The sequence below is a fragment of the Heterocephalus glaber genome, unplaced genomic scaffold, assembly GCF_053883595.1.
Source record: "Heterocephalus glaber isolate CG9 unplaced genomic scaffold, H.glaber_assembly_v1.0 deba00001547, whole genome shotgun sequence".
Taxonomy (NCBI): domain Eukaryota; kingdom Metazoa; phylum Chordata; class Mammalia; order Rodentia; family Bathyergidae; genus Heterocephalus; species Heterocephalus glaber.
In genome coordinates, this window is record NW_028258340.1 from 5188603 (window position 1) to 5212389 (window position 23787).

At 38.1% G+C, this 23787-nt stretch overlaps 1 protein-coding gene across 1 annotated transcript in view; it reads right to left on the bottom strand.

The window, feature by feature from the left end:
• The window catches only part of Maoa (monoamine oxidase A), a 76745-nt gene that overhangs the window by 8294 nt on the left and 44664 nt on the right, over nt 1-23787 (bottom strand). Inside the window, exons 4-10 of the mRNA XM_021262560.2 lie at nt 14611-14715; nt 13380-13471; nt 7491-7632; nt 5138-5287; nt 4687-4846; nt 3832-3928; nt 259-312 (exon numbers count right to left, since the gene is read on the bottom strand). Of these exons, the coding sequence (XP_021118219.1) occupies nt 259-312; nt 3832-3928; nt 4687-4846; nt 5138-5287; nt 7491-7632; nt 13380-13471; nt 14611-14715 (800 nt within the window). The remainder of the gene's footprint in view (nt 1-258; nt 313-3831; nt 3929-4686; nt 4847-5137; nt 5288-7490; nt 7633-13379; nt 13472-14610; nt 14716-23787) is intronic.

The following is a 23787-nucleotide window of genomic DNA, read 5'->3' on the forward strand; positions in this document are numbered from 1 at the left end:
TTCATAACATCTTACAGGAAAACTCTACCTCTCAACCACTGTACGAAAAACACAAATATGTAAAATTAAATTAATACATGCATATGGCCAAAAGGGTGGGATATGGGGGTCATAACAAAATACAGAAAGAATGATTTATTGGGGTTCAGAATATTTGTAAAGTACTGTGTTTTTACTAATGCCAGTCTACTGTTGTTATAGTGTAATAAACAGTATAAAGTTAACTTTTTGTAGATTTTCCAGATATAAATTCTTTACCTTATTTCCTTATGGAGCTTAGCAAGTCGATCAGCCTTCCGGGCAAGTATGAAGCTGGAAAGAGAGGGGGGATTTGAATGATCAGGTAATAGTCATTTATCTTATGAGATGCTCCTTCTTTCTGAAGTGTTTTTACTGCCACCTAACCCTCCCCCTCTACTAAATGCTATATTGTTTTCCACCTCCCTCTATGTCCAAAACTCTGCTAGGCTATGAGCTCCTAAACAGGTCACCTCCTACACAGTAATTTACTCCTAAAGCTTAAATGCAGTAGGCATACAGTATGAAATCAAATGTTGGGTAAATTAATGTATTAAATGATTATCCTGGCAATGAGTGCTATCTTTTGCCAAACATTTGATAAAAGCTGGCCAAATATTAATATGGGTCCATAGTGGATGTTATGATGGCCCCCCAGCCCCCGCTTCAGGACCAGTATTCAGTACCCTTCACTCACAGGTGAACTCCCCAGCAATTATACTCAGCAGCAGCAGAAATGTCTGGGGAAAAGTTCCACCCTTTCCTGCCAGGCAAATGGCACTAAATGATCAGCTCTGGGGTGGGGTAAGGCCAATCCCCTCAGCTCAGTTCAGGACAGCTCTGAAAGGCTAGCCTAGCTCCAGAGCTTTCTAGGGGGTGGCTGAGGCCTTTAGTGAACAACATTAAATCCCAACTCTCCCTCAGCATGATCTTGATTCATTCCCCTCCCCTACAGGCAATAATGCACAGACCACTTCCAAATAAACCTGCTGTGACTAAATCTCCATCTGTGAGTCAGCTTCCTGGGAAACTGGCTTAACCACAGTCCTCAAAAAAATTAATTCAGTAAAACTCGGTTATATTCTGTTTCCTTTAAATCAAATAGATTCTACTTATTATATTAATACTACTAACTGAATGTATATTTTAAGTAATTGAATTGTGACATAAAATTCTTAACTATTATTAGAAAGCTTTCAAAAATCCAAATGAGTGCTAGGGATGTATAGCCCAGTGGTAGTGCTTGTGCTTAGCACAGGAATAAAAAGTCCAAATGCTCTAAGGACAATGTAGTTAATTCTCCATTTAAAAAAGTTTTTATGAAGCTGGGGATGTAGCTCAGGGGAAAAAAGCGCTTGCCTCACATGCATGAAGCCCTAGATTCCATTCCAAGCTCGGAAAAGAAAGAAACGCTTTTAGATTGTATTTTTTTTGTTGCTGTTCTACACCAAAAAGAAAAGTATATTAGGGCTGAAACAGTATTTCCTCCTTTCTTCACCCCCAAATTAAACTGTTCCTCAATTGTACTGGCAATTCCTTTAGGGTTGTGATTTGAGATCATTCTAGAAAGCAAAATTACAAAGTGTGTTAACCTAGAGAATAGTTATTTCAGAGGAAGTCGAGGTCTATTTAAGAAATTTGAACTATTGAACTTTATGGGATATAGTCATAATTTTATTTAACACTTTAATAACACTCATTATTAATGATTTCAGTTACATTTTAGGCTTATGCAAGAATCACTAAGTTTAGACTTACACAGTATTTAAAAGAAAATCAGCAATATCTGATGAAAGATTAGATGATTTATCTAACAACCTTTTTAATCAACTCATCTTGTATGGTTTTTACGTTCCTTTCCAAAGGAACTATAAGTTCCTTACTAACAATAAGATAGTATTGGATATTTCTGTCAAATCTCAGGTCATGAATGAAATAACCTCTTTGGTTCAACTATGAAGAAATGTGCTTCAATTTTATTTGGTAGTTTATTGTGGAAATTAAAAATGCTGGCTTTGTGTTGGGACATTTTACAGTTCTAAAGTGCAAGGTCCTTTCCAGTTTCTAAAAGGTGATAGTTATTAGATTTAGTGCTGGGCAATTATCACCTCTGTCTTTGAGACTTTCGTGGACAAGTGCAAAGAGCATTGTGGAGGCCACATATCTTCAAAGTTTTCATTATCAAGAACAAAGTACAGGATGGAGGTAATTGTCTTGATAAAATAAGAGAGAAGCTGGTCAATAGGTATACCTTCGTAGATTCAGAGCTGGGATAGACTTATGTAACATCAGACAGTTTAGCAAGACAATAATAACCAAGTTTGTTATCATGTGTGGTGCAGGTCATGTGGAAAACACTTTGCTGAAAAGTAACTCAAGGTAGTGGTTTATGAGTCTGGCTTATATAGTATATCCAACAAAGAATGGCAAATTTTAGAGCCAAAGGAGAGTAGTTTTAGGCATCCAAAGGTGGAAGACTATAGGAAGGTGTGAGTATTTGGGAAGACATTAATGCAGGAAAATGTGCTTGAAGATTCATCTGGCTCTGTCTCTGAGCTGGTTACAGGTTGTTTCCAATAAAGGAAAATTTGCATCTTGTCTTCAGGAGGGGATGGGGGAAGGCTAGAGAAACCTTTGGTCTGTAAATCTCTGTCCTGCTCTCAGGCAAACAGAAAGCATAGAGCTTATATCTTAGTTGTCTTCAACAACTGCGTGGACATATTTTCTGGTCTATAGGTACAAAGTTTCAGTTGGGCTGGAGGAATAAGTTCTGGTGATCTGTTTGCATAGTAGAGTGACTATAGGTAATAATAATGTATTGTATATTTCAAAATAGTTAAAAGAGAGGACTGTAAATGTTTTTACCACAAAGAAATGATAACTATTTAAGGTGATGAATATGCTAATTAGCCTGATTTGATCATTTCACAATGCAGATGTGTACTGAAACACCATTACTGTACTCCATAAATATATACACTGGTCTCTAAAAGTCACTTTATTGCTTCTGAAACGGTGTTCTGTTTTTAGAGTGTGGTAAGATAGAGTTTATGATTTTTGTGAAGGGCCAAAGGTAGGCAACTGGGAGTTGTGACCCACCTTTACATTTCCTTTGCAGAGCTCCTATTTCCTTCTCTGGACTGTTAGTCTCCAAAAGGCAGGTGACACAAAAGAAGAGAGCTCTTCTCCTCTCCTCTCATCCCTCCACACAGCTCCCCTCTTTGGGACATTGAATCATGCCCTACATCATCCATGCACTTCTAAGGGTAAGGGAAGTACCATGATGAAGGATAATTGTGGAGTAATCAACTGGAAAAAGTTCTATGCCATCCATCCGAGGTTTGGCTTGACTGAACTATGCCTCCTAATTAGTCAGCCATCTTATATTTCAGGGTAACAGCTAACATTGTTATGCAGCAGGTGTATGGAATGGAGAAAAAGACAAAGCCCTGAAATCCTGCATTCAGAAGGTTTTATGAGATAGAGCAGTTTCTTTCCAAATGATTTTGAATATTCTGCCTCCAGGCAAGGTTGACTACCATACTACCTATCTAAACTGCTTTTTACACTCCATCCTCAACATGTAAGTTTTATAGGAGAAAGGAATATATGGACACAAGTTAAAAATTTTAGTAGTTTCCCAGTGTTTTTGTGCTACACACAAACTATTACTAAAAATATTTTAATACATGGAAACAAGATAGTTTTGTAGCGTTATTTATAATTTCTTTAGCTCAATTCCAAAGCATTATACTTTGCCAGCATCTACACCAACACAATCTGGAAAATGCAGAACATGCAGCTCTAACTTACCCCATGATGGCGGGCACTGATCCATCTGGTTTGGTGTCATCCAGGGTTATTGAAATTGGGGCATCTTCATCCTCAATGATCATACAGCCACAGTAATCTTAACCAGGAGAAAACCAACAGGCAATTGAGACTAGCCTCATTAGAGAAGCACACATATAAAACACATAAACTATTTTGCTAAGAGAATGCAAATATTACACAATTGATATTTGTCTCAACTCTAGAGGCCATTTCTTTTTAATACTCACACTGACTATACAGGGATGTCTATTTCCTCTCCACAAGGACCCATTTCTATCACCTTTACATAAAAGAGTTATGACTAATACATGACAAAAATGGTAAGATGGCCCTGGATGCTGGAATGCATGGAAAAGAAAAGGGGATATGTTGGAAGAAATCACCTATATCAACCCAAGAAATTGTAAGAAGGAATCCTGTGAGTATGAGAAGAAAGCTTATCAACAATAGCCACCATATCAGGGAAACCTAACTCCCAGACCGTCCTCATTAAATCCTCAAGACACCCTAGGTATTACTGTTACCATTTTATGCTTACAGGTTGATACCAGTAAGCAAGTAAAGCCCAAGAATATCTGTCTTCAAAGCACAGCTCTTTACACAGAGCCCCTTAACTCACTCTGCTCATGAAAAGTTGTGGCAGGACAATGCTAGGAACCAGAGCAACAGTGGCATCACAAGTGGTGTTCTCAGTGGGCCCTTCTTCCCCTCCCACTTCCAATATGCGCTGTTGGGGTCATTTTGTGTTGCCAAGGGCTATGAAGAAATTAACATATTTCTCAACCTTTCTCTACCAATTTGAAAACAGTTTAAATGTGAATAAGAGCAGCCTACCCTTTTTCTTCCAGAAGGCTTCCCTATAATACATCATGCACTTAATGACAGACCCCATTGGAAGGCGCTGGATTAATTGGGTTCTCTCTGGCGGAAGTTCTGGTCTGAAGTGGATCTTGGCAGTTAAAGTTGGAGGGATGGCACTAATTACATATCTGCACTGAAATACATATATGCAAAATATTACCTCAAACATGAGCTGCAGTCTTTGCACAGGGTATAAAACATTATCTTTATCATTGGGAATGACACTGAGCAGTAAAAACACAACACATGAGGCAACTGTGAGGCAACAATGTTGATTTTGGTAGGTCAACTGAGGCTAGTAATTTGGGAGACTGAAGAAGAAACATGTTCACATTAATTATACCACTGCTTGGGTATTAGGTTAGAAGTTGCAGAAGACACACTGCCTATTTATTGTCAGCTCCTTTTGACTAAAATGAATTACCTCATAGAGTTCGTGATTCAGTGTCTCTATAATGACGTTGTCACCTGATTGGTCAACATAGGTGACAGGACGGCTCAGCTTCACTCCATCACCTAGGAGGCCCATTATCTTTTCACATACTTGACCGGATCCACCCTTAAACTTCCGTTCCTACAAGAAGAAGTAGGGAGGAAAGGAAATATTATAAAAGCCTAAGGTCAGAAAGTCCTATTTGCAATTGATTAGGAAATCTCCAGAAAGTCACAGCCAGGCTTCTACCTTCTACACACTTAACTATTAGAAGAACTGATTACAAAAGAGGGAGAGTCTGTCAAAGCACCTCAATTATCCTTGCACAGCCCCCAGCAAAAGAAAAGTCATTATTATACTTGTTCATAAAATTACAGACCAGAAAAAATGTTCTCCTCTGCCAGTGCTGTCCTGACCACATGGAAACAAAGTCTGTGGGCTTCAAATACACAAAAGTATGGTACATAAAAGGAGTGTTGGGATGCAGGTAGCTGTACTTGTCCCTGGGGATATAGTTTTCAATTTCCCTTGGCTTCTTGTAGTCCTAGGTAGGCTGGGGTTATCTGGGTAGGTAAGGATGTAAGAGGTGCCATGTTATAGACACGACTCCAAGAGAATAGGCTGGGGGTGCTCTCTTGGTATCCAAATCTCAGATCTTGAGCAAGTTTTTATAAAACTGAAAGTTTTAGGTGAAGGCTAAGTGCATGCTTATTCCTTCAGACATTATTCAGTAGTTCTCTTGAGAAGCCCTATAAGACCAGGAGCACTCTGCCCACAGAGATCTGCTGTCCTCACTGTGGAAATGCATCCAGATTAACCTAAGAAGGTAAGTCCTTAACATAATGCATTTGCTAATAACTAAGAGAATATTTTTAGCCTGTTGTAGAAAACTCCTTGAATGGTTAGAAATACACTTTGATAGAATGAGTCATAGTCCAACACTGACTATTAGGTATCTCAATCATGAATAGCCATGTAATTTTTGTACTTTTATAACTGGCTACTGTTTTAATGACATTACCAAAATTCTTTATAAAAATATTCCTGTAGTGGTTCAGACAAAATTTCATGATTTATCTCTCCTCAAGAAATTGGTGCCATTTAATTTATAATCTGACCTATTTTCCAAGAGTTGCTTTGAATTTTAGTATAAAAACCATGAACTATTTCCATCTTGTTCACTATCTACTTTTCTATGTTTAATAGTTGTTGAAGTAAACTATTAAAAGGTAAACTTAAGTTCTTTATAAAGATATTATAATAGCTTGAGATTGATATCAGAATTGTATTTTCCAAAAGGTCATGTAGAGATTATCCAGAAGTATACTGCCTCCTCTGAGTGCAGCACCCAAGTAACAGGCATGAGTCAAGATGCCTCAGAAAGTAAAACATGGGTTTATAAAGGAGTAATGTGAGACTTCTGTAAGTGAAGACACAAAAAATACAACTGTCTCACATTTGTCCAAACTAAGGGTCCAATGAGCAATAGCTATTAGTGTGACAAAAACAACTTAGGGACTTCTGGTGATCTACAGAGAGGCAATGGAGGAACACTCTACACCTTGTACAATGCACCCAGCATTCTAGGACTCAGAGAACAAAGCATAAGTCAGAAGTAAACTGGTATTAATTAAACCTCATCCCACCCAGACACAACATTCCTAGAAAACACACTCATTGTCTCTTGATCTGGAAGGGCTTTGAAATAAAGAATCTCAGAGCCTGAGGAATCAGGGAACTAAGATTCTGGCTTTCCCATCAGTTTGCCAGTAGCCAGCCAGTGAAACAAATGAGTTCACTCAGTAATAAAAGTGGTATGGAAGCCAGGAAAATGCATGTGAGCAACAAAAATTCAGAGTTCAAACTGTAGAATTTACTATGGAGTGACCATAAATCACTTAAGTGGATCAGAAGAACAGTCATTTTCATTCTATAACAGTTAACATATGGAATAACATTAAAGAAACAGATGGGACAAAAACCCTATGTCTAGAACAGAGATGACTTTAAACATAACTGTACAAGTACTAGAATTTTTTCAAATTCACTTATTTTAATAATTTAGCTTTTCCTATATAAACAGGCCAATTTTTTCTACCACTTAAAGAAAGGAACTTAATTCCCAGGATCTAGTTAATTCAAAATAAAACATTCTTTAGCTGTGAACTTCTTTTCAGAAATAAAAAAAACAGGAAATGAGAAAATTTTTCAGACATGTTTTTTTAGTTCATTTTATACTGATAATTATTCATGGCTGAGAATGCCGAAGTGATTATTAAGACTATGCTCTAGGTGAGGGCAAAATCACAAATAAAGTTGCAGTTTCAAAACAGACATGTCGTACCTGGCCTCCATTGGTGATTGAGAATATCCGAGTGGTGCCACCGCACTGCTTCACATACCACAGGAACCACAGAGCAGAGACCTCATGGGGCTCAGAGGTCACATTGATATTCACAAACAGAGTAGCAAACTGCTTAGCAGTCCTGTTCACAGCACAGGAGGGGACAATCCATACAGGAGTCAGAGAAATGCTTGTTTTCAGAACAATGTAGTATGGTTACAACATATTTCTATGGCTTTGGGGAAAAATACCCTCATGGGCTATATTTCCAAAGGAATGTATTTTTAACTCTTGAGGAAAATAAAGTTTTCCCTTGCTATTAAAAACTTCCTAGTTACCTCCAAATATGCCTAATCATGGTTCTGACTAAAGGGTCAATATGCTCGACAGGGATACTTCTCAACTATTTTAACAAACATATCTATTTTCTGTTTCTTCTACTGTTCCTCACCTGGACCACAAAAGTGGTAGCTACTACCTAGTCATTCTGCATCCCTCTTGTACCTTTTCCATACTTTACACAATGAGGTTTTTTAAAGGTGCAAAACTCAAAAAAAAAAAAAACCAAAAAAACAAAAAAATCCAACCCTTCCACTTAAAATATTTCAATAGCCTAAAACGGAGAAAACTCAAATCTTGAGTTGTAGCCAGTACATACTATGTCACAGATTGCTTCACCGGTACTTGAACCTTGCCTTATCCTACCTGCCTTTGTCACCTCTGTGGTCCAGGCATATACTGACCATTCAGTGGCTTAAACCTGCCAATCTCCCTCCCATTGCAGAGCCTTCAAAAAAGCTGTTCCTTGTTCTCTCTGCCTGGATGATAACATTCACTCATGTCTTTCACTGATCTCTGTCTCTCCCCTTCCACCCTGTGGGTCACTCCTGGAAGACACCTCCTTCCCATCCTACCTTCTGTGGCTGTAGATGATTCCTAGAAGATACCATCCCTACTTTTCCTGTTTCCCCCAATCTTGTGGGTCATTCCTGGAAGATACTATTCTGCCACAGGGTACAATCTTTTGTACACCACCCCTCCCTGGTTCTTTCCTAAAAGATACCATTTTCTCACACCACCTATCCTTCCTCTCTCAGCCCAGATACTAGAACTCATTGAGAGTAAGTTCCTTTCATTTAGCATTCACATTCCTTATTTCTACCTTGTCCCCATTGTTTGTGTGACAAATACCATAAACTTGACATCGTGTAATTTTCCTCCCCTACCATGGGTCATTTGTAGATGATACCATCCATCCTCTTACATCATGGGATTACATTTCCTGTTAATTGACCCACAAGGGCATAGGAAATTCAGGAAAGGTCATTGCTGGGGAAAGACGGCATAATCCGGGAATGTGCAACAGAGGCAGGGAGAAACAGGATGGGTGGCTGATGTTGGAACTATTTCACAGAGGGGGGAGGGTCAATAAAACAGGCAGCAGTCAAGAGGCCATGATCATGGAAGGGAACAGAAGGTGGTTGGCATGGGAAAATGTGATGTCTTTCAAGAAAGAGCCAGGGTCAGGGAGAAGACAGTGCATTGTATGGCAGGATGATATATTCCATGGCAGGGAGAGCAGTGTGGGTATTGGGTTGTCAGGATACTATCCATCAGACATTCGGCTGAGGACTGAAGGGGAGAGATGGAAATTTAGATTTGGTATGGATAGTATAATCTAGGAATGACCTCAAGGGATTGGGGTGAGTTAAGGAAAGTTGGATGATTTAAGAGGAATCATTTTTGGAATATACCATCCTGCTCCAGCATTCACTCTTACTGAGCTTTTTGTGCCCCCATGGTTCAATTCCTGGAAAATACCTTGCCCTGAAATTGTTCTACTTGGCTTATCTCCCCCAGCCCCCATAGATCATTCTTGGAAGATATCACTCTCCCCAAAAAAACCCACCTACCATGTCTCATGTCTCCCCTTCCACCTGTATGTCATTCCTGGAGGATGCCACCCATCTCACACCGTACCCCTTTCCTGTCTTCTACCATGATTCAATGAATTATTCCCAGAAGATACCATAGAACATATCCTCACTTGCTCCTGCTCCCAGCCCCTATGGTACATTCTTAGAAGATACCACATCCTCCATGATCCACCCTCTAAGTCTCCTCTGCCCCTTGGGTCAGCCCTAGAATATACATTCTGTTTATTCGTTTGTTTGTTTGGTTTTTTGAGACAGAGTATCACCATGTAGTTCAGGCTGGTCTCGAACTCACTATGTAGCCCAGGCTGGCCTCAAACTTGTAGTGATCTTCCTGCCTCAGCCTCCTAGGTGCTGGGATTACAGGTGTGTGCCACCATGCCTGGCTAAGTGCTTGAGTGCTCTACAACTATGGGTCACTCCTGGAATACATATCTACCCTCCCTATCTCTCCTATACCCCATATGGGGCAATTCCTGGGAAATATTACCCCCAACAGCAGTGGCAGCAAACCTATGGCATATGTACCACAGTAGGCTGTTTCTATCACTGAAAGCTCTGAAAGGCTCATAATCACTTACCTACATCATCCAACTTTTCCTGTCCCCCCTTGCAACTCTGAGTTATTACTCAAAACTACCTTGCCAAATCATCCACTTTTCCTGTTTGACCCATGGACCCCTTTTTTGCAAAATAACACTTTCTCAGGCCATCCTCCCTCCCATCTCCCTCATGACCCTGGCTTATTCTTGGAAGATACCATCAACCTCTCAAACCTTCCATACCCCCCCCCCCCCCGATCATTCTAGGAAGACATTCTGCCAATAACAACATTCATTCTTCTTGTGCTCTCTACCCCTATGGGCCATTCCTGGAAGATACCATCCTACTCACAACATCTACCCCCTTTTTCCCCCCTATACTGTCCAGTGGATCATTCCTAAAAGATACTACCCCTCTCATCACAATCTATTTATCCTGTTTCCTCATGCTTCTTGAGTCATTCCTGGAACATATCATCTGCATACCCCACATCTCCCCCTAGCCACTGCTGTCTATTCCTGGAATACAGTATCATCATTCCCCACCATCCACCTTCCCATTACTCCACTGTTCCTGTGCGTTATTCCTGGAAGATACCATCCCACTCTTAATTCATACACTTTTCTTCTGTCCTTCTAGCCTTTCTGTGTCATTTCTGGAAAATACTAACCTGCCACAAAATCCACCTTTCCTGTATCATTGGGTCACTCTTGAAAGATACCACTCTCTACTCAATTCATCTTGTCTGTCTCTGACACTGTGGGTCTTTCTGGGAAGATACCACCTCCCATTTCCCCTTCTGTACCTCTTCTCAGTCTCTATGACTTATTCCTGGAAGATACTTCCCCCAATCTCCCCCCTCTCCAGTATCTTTTTTTCTTCCCAATACCTTTGGGTCATTCATGGAAGATGTAATATCCCCAGAACAATATACCTATACTATCTCTTCCTGATACTGTTATTCATCCCTGGAAGATACCATCTTGTTCATATCAACCCTTACCTGAGTTCCTGAAGTTCCTATCCATCCATCTCAAAAGATCCTACCTATCCCCTTTCCCCTACTATCCATTCCCTCTGTCTTCCCTGTACTCCCTGTGGGCTCATTCCTGAAAGATCTCTCCCCCGACCCCTACAACTTCCCTGTGTCTTGTTCTCAAGTCAGTGGATCATTCCTGGCAGATAAGGTTGTCCCAACACCATCTACCCTTTCTGTCTCCTCCTGAACCTGTGAGTCATTCCTGGAATATATTACCCCTCCCTCCAACATCCAAGCTTCTTTGTTTTCTCTCCAGACTAGACACATGCCTGGGAGATATTATCATACATCTTCCACCCTTCATCTCTCCTCTGCCTATGTGGGTCACTCCTGGGGATACCACCCTGCCATTCCATTTACTCTTTCTGGATAGAACTTAGATCATTTTTGGAAAATACAAGCCCATGATCAATATCCACCCTTCCTGCTTTCCAGACCCTACTCAGTGGATAATTCCTGAAAGACAGCCTCCCTCCAACACAAACCCTCCATCCTGCTTCCATCTTCTCTGTAGGTCATTCCTAGAAGATATCATCCCCCTATATCATCTAACTCTTCCTGTCTCCCCTCAGCCACTTTGGGTCATTCTTGGAATATACATCCCCACCTCATTTACCTTTCTCTCTCTTCACCAACCTGCTATGAGTCATTCCTGGAAAATAGCTTCCTGACACGCCATCTACCAATCCTCTCCTCTTTGCCCTTGTGGGTCATTCCAGGAAGATACCATTCACTCTACATCATTTACAATTCCTTTCTTTCACTTTATGGCTTTATGGCACTTTATGACTTTATGGGTCATTCCTGGAAGATATCATACCATACCCCACATACACACACATATCAGCCACCCTTCCCCGTCTTCTCTCAGCATCTGTAGCTCATTAATGGGTAATATTATTCTCCCACATCATCACCCCCCACCTTATTGGCTCATTCACAAAAAATACTCCTCCCCCTGATATTCACCTGTCCCTGCTTCTTTTTATCCTCTTTAGGTCATTCCTAGAAGATACCATTTTACCTAATACCAAACTACCCTGCTATCTCTCTTGCCCTTTGGGTCATTCTTGGAAAAAATCATCCTCCCAAACTGTCCATCTTTCCATCTCTCCCTGCCCCTGTGCTCATTCTTAGTTGATGCACTGACTCCTTAGTTTCAGTTAAAGACTGTCAAAGAATTCTTTTACCCTCAGATTGGGTAAGGTTCCCCTTGTTGCAGACACTCTCAGCATTATGTAATTATTCATACAATGTTAGCCTTGTTTGTTAGATGAATATAAACTCCATGAGGGTAGAAACTTATCCTAGCAAGTTGACTACCATTCCTCAGTCAGTTCCTGGTACAGTACCTTCACATAGTAGGTTAAAATAAATACACACTAATAGATACATAAATATATGTATTAGTAAATAAAATACATGCAAAATATATACAGTCCTGTGCATAATGACACTTTGGTCCATGATCTACCACATAAAAGATGGTGGTCCCATAAGATTATATGGCCTAGTGATGTTATAGCTATCTTAGCCTAAGTATACTCTAGGATGTTCATATAACTATGAAATCATTTAACAATGCATTTCTCAGAAGGAATCCTTGTGAAATCATTAAGTCATGATTATACTAATGAATTAGAAATTACTAAACTAATAACAGATTCTAGTTGAAACCATTATATAGTTTATATTTTTCAGGAATATAGACTAGCTTCTCTCCTATTTCCTAGTATTCTATATCTGTATGAAATTACTTTTTGTCACTTTTTTTTTTTTGGTACCGGGGATCGAACTCAGGACCTTGCGCTTGCGAGGTAGGCGCTGGAAACACTGAGCTAAATCCCTGGCCCCTGAAATTACTTTTTAAATGTCTTTGCAAACTACTTTTGTAGGCAGTCTTTATATAACATAAAAACCTAATTACTGCTTTTATTACAGATCATATGACCCTTTCATTAAAAGAAGTTTAACTTTACGTACGTACTTAGGTTTTTGATTCATTTTCTTTTCAAGGCTGCTCTGAAGTATCTAATATGCCCTCAAAGTTGATACTGATAGAAAGATTATTAGAATTCCTCTTAACATTATTCCTATAGGTTATTAAAAAAAGCACTATATCTCCAGACACGATAGAAAGGATCAAAAGGAAAGATAAAAAGTAAATTTTAATTTGAGCATGCTGGCACAAGGAAGTAATCTCAACACTCTGGGAGATTGAGGCAGGAGGATCACATGTTCAATCCCAGCCTGGGCAACTCAGCTAGATCCTGTCTTTAAAAAAAGGCTGAAGAGGTAGCTCAGTGCAAGGGCTCTGGTCCTAATACCAGTGAAATACAGACACAGAAGTAAATTTTGAATAACCAAGCATACTTTGTCCAGCAGATTTTATCGATGAGATCTTTCATGGTCATCTTGTCCCACTCCTGGGCATGTGGGGCCTCCCAGGGTGCATCAGCTGGAATCTGCAAGGGAAGGAGGTCCCACACTCAGTTGCAATGACAATTTCTACCACCACTCACCAGAGAGGCCTTTATGAGAACCTCTGAAAACTAATTTCTTAGTCCCTGTTAGAATGTGTGTTTGGCTTAGAATTCTATGTAGAGGTGGGGCAGCTCTTTGGATTCCAGACTTAACACTATTGACAAAGGAATAATAACAGTCATAATTACATATAAAAACATGTATACATTTATATGTAATTACGAGTAGGATGATGATAATTATTATCAATATCATCATCATTATTATTAGTGAAAGCTAATATTCATTTAAGGTGCCAGATTCAAATTTAAGAGAGTGATATTTCAGAGTACAGGAGTACCTTGATTCATAAACTTAATTTGTTCTACAACTTTGGAAAAGATGGCCACATTTGTGTTTGTGCGAGGAAGATGGTCATGGTCATGTTTGTTACCTGATGTAGTTTGCAAACAAAAACAAAATTGGCCAAATGTTCCTGTTTGCAAACCAAACTGTTTGCAAACAAAAGCATGCATGAACCAAGGTACCACTGTTCAAGGCTAAGTAAAAAACTTTGGAGCAGCAAATGCTCTTTTACTACCTAAAGTGCCATTACAGATGGACAAGATAATTGTAAATAAACATACAGTGCTTCAAAAACTTAATTCTTTCTATGATTCTGGTTGCAAACCAAATTGGATGAGAAATGAATCAAATTCAATGGTTAGGTTCAATGTTGACCTTAAGGGTAAATTTGATTCAGTTTTCATCTAATTCGGTTTGCGACCAGAATCGTGGAGAGAATTAAGTTCGTGAACTGAGGTACTACTGTGTTTGACAAAAATGTATCATAGAAATGCTCAATGGCATACAACTGAAAGTACATAGGTATTATCATCAGCAAGGATAGGTCTGAACTTTGGTTCTCTCCTGTGGACTTGGGTACGTTATATAACTACTTGGTAGTCATTTTCTCCATTTGTCAGTGGAAATTCTACTAGGTCCGCAGAATGGTTGAGTGCACTGGAAATGGTGTATATCAATGTTCAGAGCAAGATTCCCTGCACACATAGAACTATAATAAATATTTGCCACTGTTATTTTCATAATAGGTTATGTGCAAGCAGAACACACATTTTACCTCTTTTCCCATGTCATCCATTGTCCGCCACAGATTGTTGTAATCCAAATATGCAAGAGGATTCCATACAGGGGGAAATGCTCCCCGAAATGGATAAGTTTTCCCCTGGAACATAAGAAAAAGGGAATAAATTATAAAGGGTAATACCTAAAGTTAGGATAGCATTCTAAAAACATAAGAACCAACCAACCGAAGACAGTCATTTTCAAAGTAACAGCATCCTTCTACTGTATCAGAAGCATTTCTTTTGGTAGAAAGTAAATATATTGTACCTACACAAGCCTAATTTTAATAAGATCAGTATACTTTCCCTAGTTCTGTGTTAGCTGTTTTTAATTTAAAAGAAACCATACCTTTTTTGGTACCGGGGATTGAACTTAGGACCTTGCACTTGTGAGGCAGGCGCCGAAACCACTGAGCTAAATCCTGGGGCCTGGAAACCATACCTTTTGATTAACTAGCACTTATTTTAAAAATAAATCAGAGACTCTCCAAGATTCGGAATCTAGACACAGGAAAACAACTTGGAGAAGAAAAAAAGATGTAGATCTCCAGGAACCAGGAGGGATCTGATAGGAAAATTAAAAGGTACAGAGAAACTGCAGAAACAGAAAACAATGTGGAGAAGGGAAAAGGCTGTCAGCACTTTCTTTCCACTTCCCAGCTTGTGGAGACTGACCCTACAGTGAATGCTGGGACCCCAGGAGGCCTTGGGGAGAAATGCAACAGCAGCATGGACCAGACTGGTGGTTGCTGTGATCTGCAGGGACAGTGTGGGACTCTATAAAGAATCATTCTACAGGCAACAGCTGGTGAGTGACTCTCACCTGCCACATCCCTGGAGAAAGTGCTTGGCCAGATGCCATCCTGGGGAAGAGTTAATTGTTTGAACCCAGAACCCAGAGTAGGTGTAGAGCTCCACTCTAGGGCTCCGAGTATCACATTCCCACAGTGACTGGGTAAGATACAGCCACAGGAGACAGCCACAGTCAGAGAATAGGCTGGAAAGAGACTCCCTGAAAGGTTTGAGCTAAAGGACACAGGCTCTGTCCCCATGCCAGAGGCCAGACCCAGCCTGAGTTGCTCTGGATTTAAAAGTGTGAGGGCACTGGTGCCCTCACACTACTACCTGCTGATGTCTATATTCAGTATGGACCTGGGATTTGACTGCCTTCTTTATCTACCAGCATGAGCAAGGGCATATCTTAACTTGGATGCTGCCTCAAAATTATGGATCCTGGAAGAAAAACTATGCCTTTAAAATCACAGGGAAATCTCTCTCTTTTTTTTCTTTTGTTTCTTTTCTGGAGTGTTTTTTTTTTCCTTTCCTTTTTTCTACACTAATTTATTAAAGTTTGGTGTATTTTGGTGTATTTCTTTTGCTTAATTTTTCTTCTCTTTTCCTTCTTTTTTTCTATTTTTTCCTCTCCTCCCTTTTAATTTTTCTCCCTTTAATATTTTTCTTATTCTCCACATAATTTTTTTCTCTTTTATTTCTATTCCTCATCAATTTCTTCTGTTACTTTTACCTAATTTTATAAATATCCTTCTACTCCCTAATAGGATCATTTTCCCCTTCTCTCTCCTCATTCTTATATAGTTTAAGGTTTCAAATTTTTCTTCTTGCATTTTCCTGTTCTGAACCCGTTATTATCTTTAATAGTATAACTGTAAAGCTTTATTGGTCTTTAGATAGTTGACTCTACAAAATTACTGTTGAATTCTTGTCTACTATTAGCAGAGATATAGCTGTCACATACAGTACATATAAGCTATAGGTCAATACCTGGGCTCTCTTGATGTTTACACCATAATTGTGGATTTCTTCTCTAGGGTTAAGGTACATAATTAGTTATTATGATATGTTAACATCCAATTTGCCTTGGATGATATTACAGTAGCTATTTGCTTGATATTACTAGGGTCATATAACTGTTGCTATTAATAGGTTTTCTCTGCAAGCCAACACCCAGATTACATTTGTGACATTACAATACTAGAGTACATTTCCAGAGAATTTGGTGTTGGGCCACTTTCACTGCATCCCTACCCCCAAATGAACTGAGGTGTTCGGATTTAGAGACAGAGGCAAAGTACTATAGTTAATCATGCCCAAAGTATATCACTGAAAAGTGACTAAAGAAATTTCTATACTAGGAGCAGTCTTTACACTATTAGGATCCACAAATCTCAGCACAAAACAAAACAAACAACTAATAAAAACAATAGAAGCATGAGACTATAAGGCAACAAAATGCCTCCCAAAACTCCCAACTCCCCCAACATCAATCTGGGGTCAAGCAACAAGGGGGAGAACAGCATAAACCACACACCCAAATTACTTGAAAGGATAACACAGGAGGTTAGAAAACAGAAAAGAGGTACTCAGGAGGAGCACAGCAGGTATAATTAAACAGGTTATGGAAAATAATAATCAAAATGATCCAGGAGCTTTCAGAAGACACTAATACAAAGCTGACCCAGCTAAACAAAATGATACAAAATATGAATGACCAGTTTAGCAAAGAAATAAAGTCCACAGAAAAGGTCTAAAAGGGAAGGAGAAGTGGGAGGGGTAGGGGAAAGGAAAGAAGGGAAGGGAATAAATATGAGAAAAGGAAAATATGGAAACAAAGTCTTTGTAAATAGGGAGGGGTGGAGGGGTTGAAGGGAGGGCAGGCGGATGGGGAAAAAATAAGAACCAAGATATATTATGTAAAGGTACAAATTCCCAATAATGAATGTCAGCCTATTGTATACCTATAATGTACCAATAAAATTAATGAAAAAAAAAAGAAATAGAGTCCATGAAAAGGCTTCATTCAGAATTTCAGGAGATTAAAAATTTTATTGAAAAGTATGGGCAGCAGAAGGGACCAATGTGAGAACAGAATTTCAGAACTAGAAGAACAATAATGTCTTCAAAGACAAACTACTCAAAAAACACCTTAAAAGCAATAAGAGAACATGAAAAATGGATCCAACAGCTGCTAGATGAAGCAATGAAGAATAATCTAGGAGCAACTGGAAAAAGTGAAAAATCAGAAAGCACAAATATAATAAAACTTTTTCACAGAAATAATAGTAGAAAATTTCCCAAATATAGGGAAAGAAACATTCCCCTGTTCAGATAAGTGAGGCATATAGAACCCCATATAGCCATGACCAAAAGAGAACCTCTCCATGCCACATAATTCTCAAAGTACCAGAAGTCTATTACAGGGACAGAATCTCAAAAGCTGTTAGAGAAAAGCAATAAATCACATACAAAGGTAAATTATTAGAATTACAGTAGACTTCTCAACACAAAACTTAAAAGCCAGGAGGGTTTGGGGTGAAGTTTTTCAAGCCTGAAAAGGCAACAATTTCTAATCCTAACGTATGTATCCTGCAAATGCTCCTTTCAAATTGATGGAGAAATAAGGTATTTCCATGACATAGAGCACCTTAATAATTTCATGACCACCAAACCAGCATTACAAAAAATTCTCAAGGATATCCTAGAAAGAGACAATGCAGTGGTTCTACGGCCTGCCTCGCAACTGCAAGGACCCGAGTTCGATCCCTGGTACCAAAACAAAAAACAAAAAACAAAAAAACAAAGAAAGAGACAATGCAGCCAACAAGGCCAATTAACCAAAAAGAATAAATACACTTGGCAGGATAAGCAGCTAAACAAAAGGAAAAAAATTTAAAAATCAGCAACAGAAAACAATGCAATGACAGTAATAAGTAAATATCTCTCAGTAATAAAGCTCAATATGAATGGACTCAATTCCCTAATCAAAAGATACAAATCGACAGAATGGATAAAAAAACAAAACTCAATGATATGCAATATATAAAGAAACACATTTAATTCAAAAAGAAACTCACAGGTTAAAAATCAAAGGATGGAAAATAATATTCCATGCAATGAGAAGCCAGAAAAAATCTGTAGTAGCTATTCTAAGTTCAGAAGAAGTGGGCTTCAAGCCAAAACTGATCAGGAGAAACGAAGAAGTTCACTAAACATTAAAGGAAAAATTGAACAGGAAGAGATAACAATTATATACATTTATGGCTGGGGATTTAGCTCAGTGGTTTTGTCGCCTGCTGCGCAAGCGCAAGGACCTGAGTTCAATCTCCAGTACCACCCCCCCCAAACCCCCCCAAAACCCCCCCAAAACAGGATTATATACATTTATGTACTAAACACTGGCATGTTCAACTTCATAAAACAAACACTAGTGGACATGTAAAATCAGACAAACAGCAATACAATTGTAATGGGGTCCTCAATACCCCACTGTCACAAATAGACGTATCAAATAGATAAAGAATCAACACAGAAATATCAGAGTTGAAGCAAACCTTGGAAAAAATGGACTTAATAGATATCTACAAAGTATTCCATCCAACAACAGAGCACATATCCTTCTCAGCAGCACATGGGACTTTCTCCAAAATAGACCACTTACTAGCCTATAAAGCATGCTTAAGTAAATATAAAAGAATTGAAATTATCCCATACATATTATCAGATCATAGTGCAATGAAACTAGAATCAAGGGAAAAAAACGCCCTAGAAACTATGCAATCATATGGAAACTAAATTCAAGCCTCTTGAATAATCGATGGGTCTCAGAAAAAATTACTTCCTAGAATCAACTAGTAATGCCTGTAAAACATACTGGAACTGATGGCACACCATGAAAGTAGTCCTAAGAGGGAAGTTTATAGCAGTGAATGCCCACATCAGGAAAAATAGAGGAAACTCAAATAAATAATACAATGATGTATTTCAAGGTCACAGAAAAACAAGAATAATTTAAATCCAAAGTTAGCATGAGGAAGGAAATTATAAAGATAAGAGCAGGAATTAATGAAATTTAGACAACAAAAACAAGGAATCAATGAATTGAATGGCTGTTTCTTTGAAAGAATAAACACAACAGACAATCCCTTAGTCAATCTTACTAAAATAATGCAAGAAAAGGCCCAAGCCCATGTAATTAAAAGTGAAAAAGGTGAAATTACAATGGATCCTGCTGAAATCCAGAAAATCATTGGTAACCACTTTGAGAACCTGAATTCTAATAAAAAGAAAAATTCAGAAGAAATGAATAGATTCCTAGATACATATGAACTATGGAAGCTGAACCAAGAAGATACATGCAACATAAACAGAAACAAGGACAGAAATCATATGATCATCTCAATAGATGCAGAAAAAGCATTTGACAAAATCCAACATCCATTCATGACAAAAATACTGAAGAAAATAGGTATAGAAGGTCTTTATCTCAATCTGGTAAAATCTATCTATGAAAAACCAACACCCAACATCACACTAAATCGAGAAAAGCTAAAAGCTTTTCCTTTAAAAGCAGGAACAAGACAAGGATGTCCACTATCACCATTCCTGTTTAATATAGTTCTTTTTTTCAATATAATTCTTAAAACACTAGCCAGAGCAATCAGATAAGAGGAAGAAATAAAAGGAATATGAATAGGAAATGAAGAAGTCAACTACCATTATTTGCAGATAACATGATCCTCTACATAGAAGACCCCCCAAATTCCAACAAAAGATTCCTAGAATTAATAGCCAAATTCAGTAGAATGCAAGAGATAAAGTCAACACTCAAAAATTAATAGCAATCTTGTACATCAATAATAAACCTGCTGAGAGAGAAATTAGGGAAACAATATCTGTTACAATAGCATCAAGTTAAGTGAAATACTTTGGAATCAATATAACCATGAAAGTGAAAGACCACTACAACGAAATCTACAGTACTCTCAAAAAGGATTGAAGAAGGCATTAGAAAATGAAATAATATCCCCTGTTCCTTGATAGGCAGAACTAATATAGTCAAAATAGTTATACTTCCAAAAATATTATACAGATTTAACACAATCCCAATCAAAATATCAATAGTATTCCTGTCAGAACTGGAGAAAACAATGCTAAAATTTATATGGAACCAGAAGAGACCTAGAACAGCAAAAGCAATCCTGGGCAACAAGGGCAAGGCAGGAGGCATCACAATGCCAGACTTCAAGTTATACTACAAAGCTATGATGATAAAAACAGCATTGTAGTGGCAAAAAATACTTGTGGATCAATGGAACATAACAGAGGATGCAAAAACAACACTAGGTACACTCAGCTATGTTATCTCTAACAAAGGTGCCAAATATTTTCACTGGAACCTCTTTAACAATTAGTTCTGGGAAAACTGGCTATCCACATGCCAAAGATTGAACTTAGACCTGTATCTCTCACCATCCACTAAACTAAAATCAATATAAATGGATCAAAAATCTAAATATTAAAACAGAAACATGTAATCTGCTGGAAAACAAAATAGGTGAAACTCTTGAAGACATAGATATAGGGAAAGATTTTCTGAACAGAACCTTGGTTGTACAAGAAATAATAACAAGAATCATCAGATGGGATCATATCAAATTAAAAAGTTTCTAGATAGCAGAGCAAACCACCAACAGAGTGAAGAGACAACCTAGAAAAGGAGAAAAATTTTTTTGCTGGCTACTGATCAGAGGACTAATATCTAGAATACATAAAGAACTAAAAAAATTAGACCCCTCAAATTTAAAAACCAAATAAAAAATGGCCATCTGAAGTGATAGACATGTCTTAGGTGAGGAAGTACAAATGGCCATAAATACATGAAGAAATATCCAACATCGCTGGCCATTTTAGAAATGCAAATTAAAAGAACACTAAGATTCTATCTCAGTCCAGACAAAATGGCTATTTTCATGAAATCAAACAATAACCAATGCTGGAGAGGCTGAGGGGAAAAAAGAACCATTCTTTATTGTTGATGGGAGTGCAAACTGGTACAACCACAATGGAAATAAGTATGGATATTCCTAAAAAAACTAAAAATAGAAATTCCATTTGACCCAGCTATTCCCCTTTTAGGTATCTTTCTGAAAGATTTAAAGGCATCACACAATAGTGACACAGGCATACCCATGTTTATAGTGGCACAATTCATTAATAACTAAATCTTGGAAGTAGCCTAAATTTCCATCAACACATGAATAGACAAAGAAAATGTGGCATTTGTACACAATGGAGTGCTGCTTTGTCATAAAGGATAAATTTGAGTAATTCATAGGGAAGTGGATGTACCTTGAGACCATAATGTTAAGTGAAGCAAATCAGACACAGAAACTTAAATATTGCATGGTTTCTCTTATATTAGCACCCCAATATACAAATAAAGTGCAAAATAAAAGAGAACAGGAAATAGCAAGATGGATCTTTGGCATAAGGGAAGGGAATTAAGAGATGGAGGGATGAGAGGGAAATGAAATTTTAAAAAGGAGGGATCTTGAAGTGCTGTGTACATGCACCAAGTCCCTATGAGGAATGTGATCATTATGTACTACAAATATATATATATATATATATATATATATATATATATGAATGAAGGGGGTCCAAGAGTCCAAGAGATATAGGGAGGAGGAGGGAAGGGGGCTAAAAAAGAGAATTAAGAAATGTTATATACATGTACCAACTCCCTGCAATGAATGTAATTATTATGTACAAGTATGTACAATAAAAACATAAAGATAAGTAAAGGTAACTCATCCTAGTATCTGATGCTGGGGGTACAATATTCCTAGCTCCTCATAAGTGCAGGATAAAGACATGGAAGACTGTTTTCAAACCCCATACAGCAAAGTGGAAGAACTCAGATCATTATTTTAAAGTCTATACAGGCTAAATAAAAACTGGCTAGACCACAGACTACAGCTGATATCAAGAATATTAGCAATGTGGAATAATACACATTAGCCATTTTTGGCTGTCTGGTATTCATTCTTTCCAAGTAATACCCTAGCTTCTTTTCAGGAAATTGCCTCTACTCCTGTATGTGCAACTATGTAGGGAGGATGGTCTTGTGTACAAGCTGCCATTACAAGTGATGGATTAGATTCCTCTCCCCTTACTCCTACTTCCTGATAGAGCCCAGCTGTGAGCCAGTAATTGACCTTGGTCAATCACACATTCTGCCTCTGGAGACTATCACCCAAGTATAGAATAAAGTGGAATGTGTCCTTTCTTTCCTCAGAACATCATGCTGAGGAGATGCTTCCTGCTCCAAAGACCATGGCTATTGTTCCTACTCCTAACTTATCAGAGCTTTCCTGCTCTCTATTCATTATGAAGCACTGTTCTTCAGCCTCATATTGATTCTGTGAGCTCTCTCATTTCCTTTTAGTAAATTCTCTCTGTTAACCCAAGTTTGTTTCTATGGCTTGGTACCAATATCTCTAACATGAAGATAACTCATTATTAGTAACCATTTACTTCATTTCATAATGTGTCACATATTGTGGTAAGCAAAAGCAAGGGTGAGTGGAGGGTGAACCCTTAGGAAAAGAGACAAGGACTAAGTAGTTTCTAAGGTCTTATTTGAAAATTTAATTCCTTTTATAGTCAGCCCTCTGTATCCGCATGTTCTGCATCTATAGATCAACTCAACTGCCGACCAAAAATATTTTTTTAAAAAGTAGCATCTGTACTGAACATGTACAGACTGTTCTTTCTTTGCTGTTACTATTCCCTAAACAATATGGTCCAAACACTACTTATGTAGCATTTATATAGTCCTAGGTATTATAAGCAATCTAGAGATTAAAGTATGTGGGAGGATGTGCATAGGTTATATGCAAATACTATGGTTTTCTTTTTTAACTTTATGCACCCTGGATCTTGGTTTCTACAGGGGTTCCTAGCTAAGGGGTCCTGCAGATACTGAAAGACAATTATACTTTAAAAATAAATTTCTTCTCAATATTTATAAAGTCAAAATATTTTCTAATAGTACAATTTTGTGTAAGAATTTGATTTTTTCATTGAATAAATATTTGTATGAAGTCTAATTGCATGCAATGCACAAAATTAAAAGTTGTTAGATTATTCAAAAAGGATCAAGAAAAACTTAACCATCAAGGCAGGGACACAAGACAAAACAAAATGTGGAGGGACTACCCACCTCACAACAGAATAAGACTATATCACATTTCTTAAGTGACAAGGAAGTGAATTTCCTTTCCACGCAGAAAATTCAAATAAACTTGGTAGATTATGTAATCTTATTTCTTATCTGAAAATGCTATGTTGAAATGCTGCAATATAACTTTTTC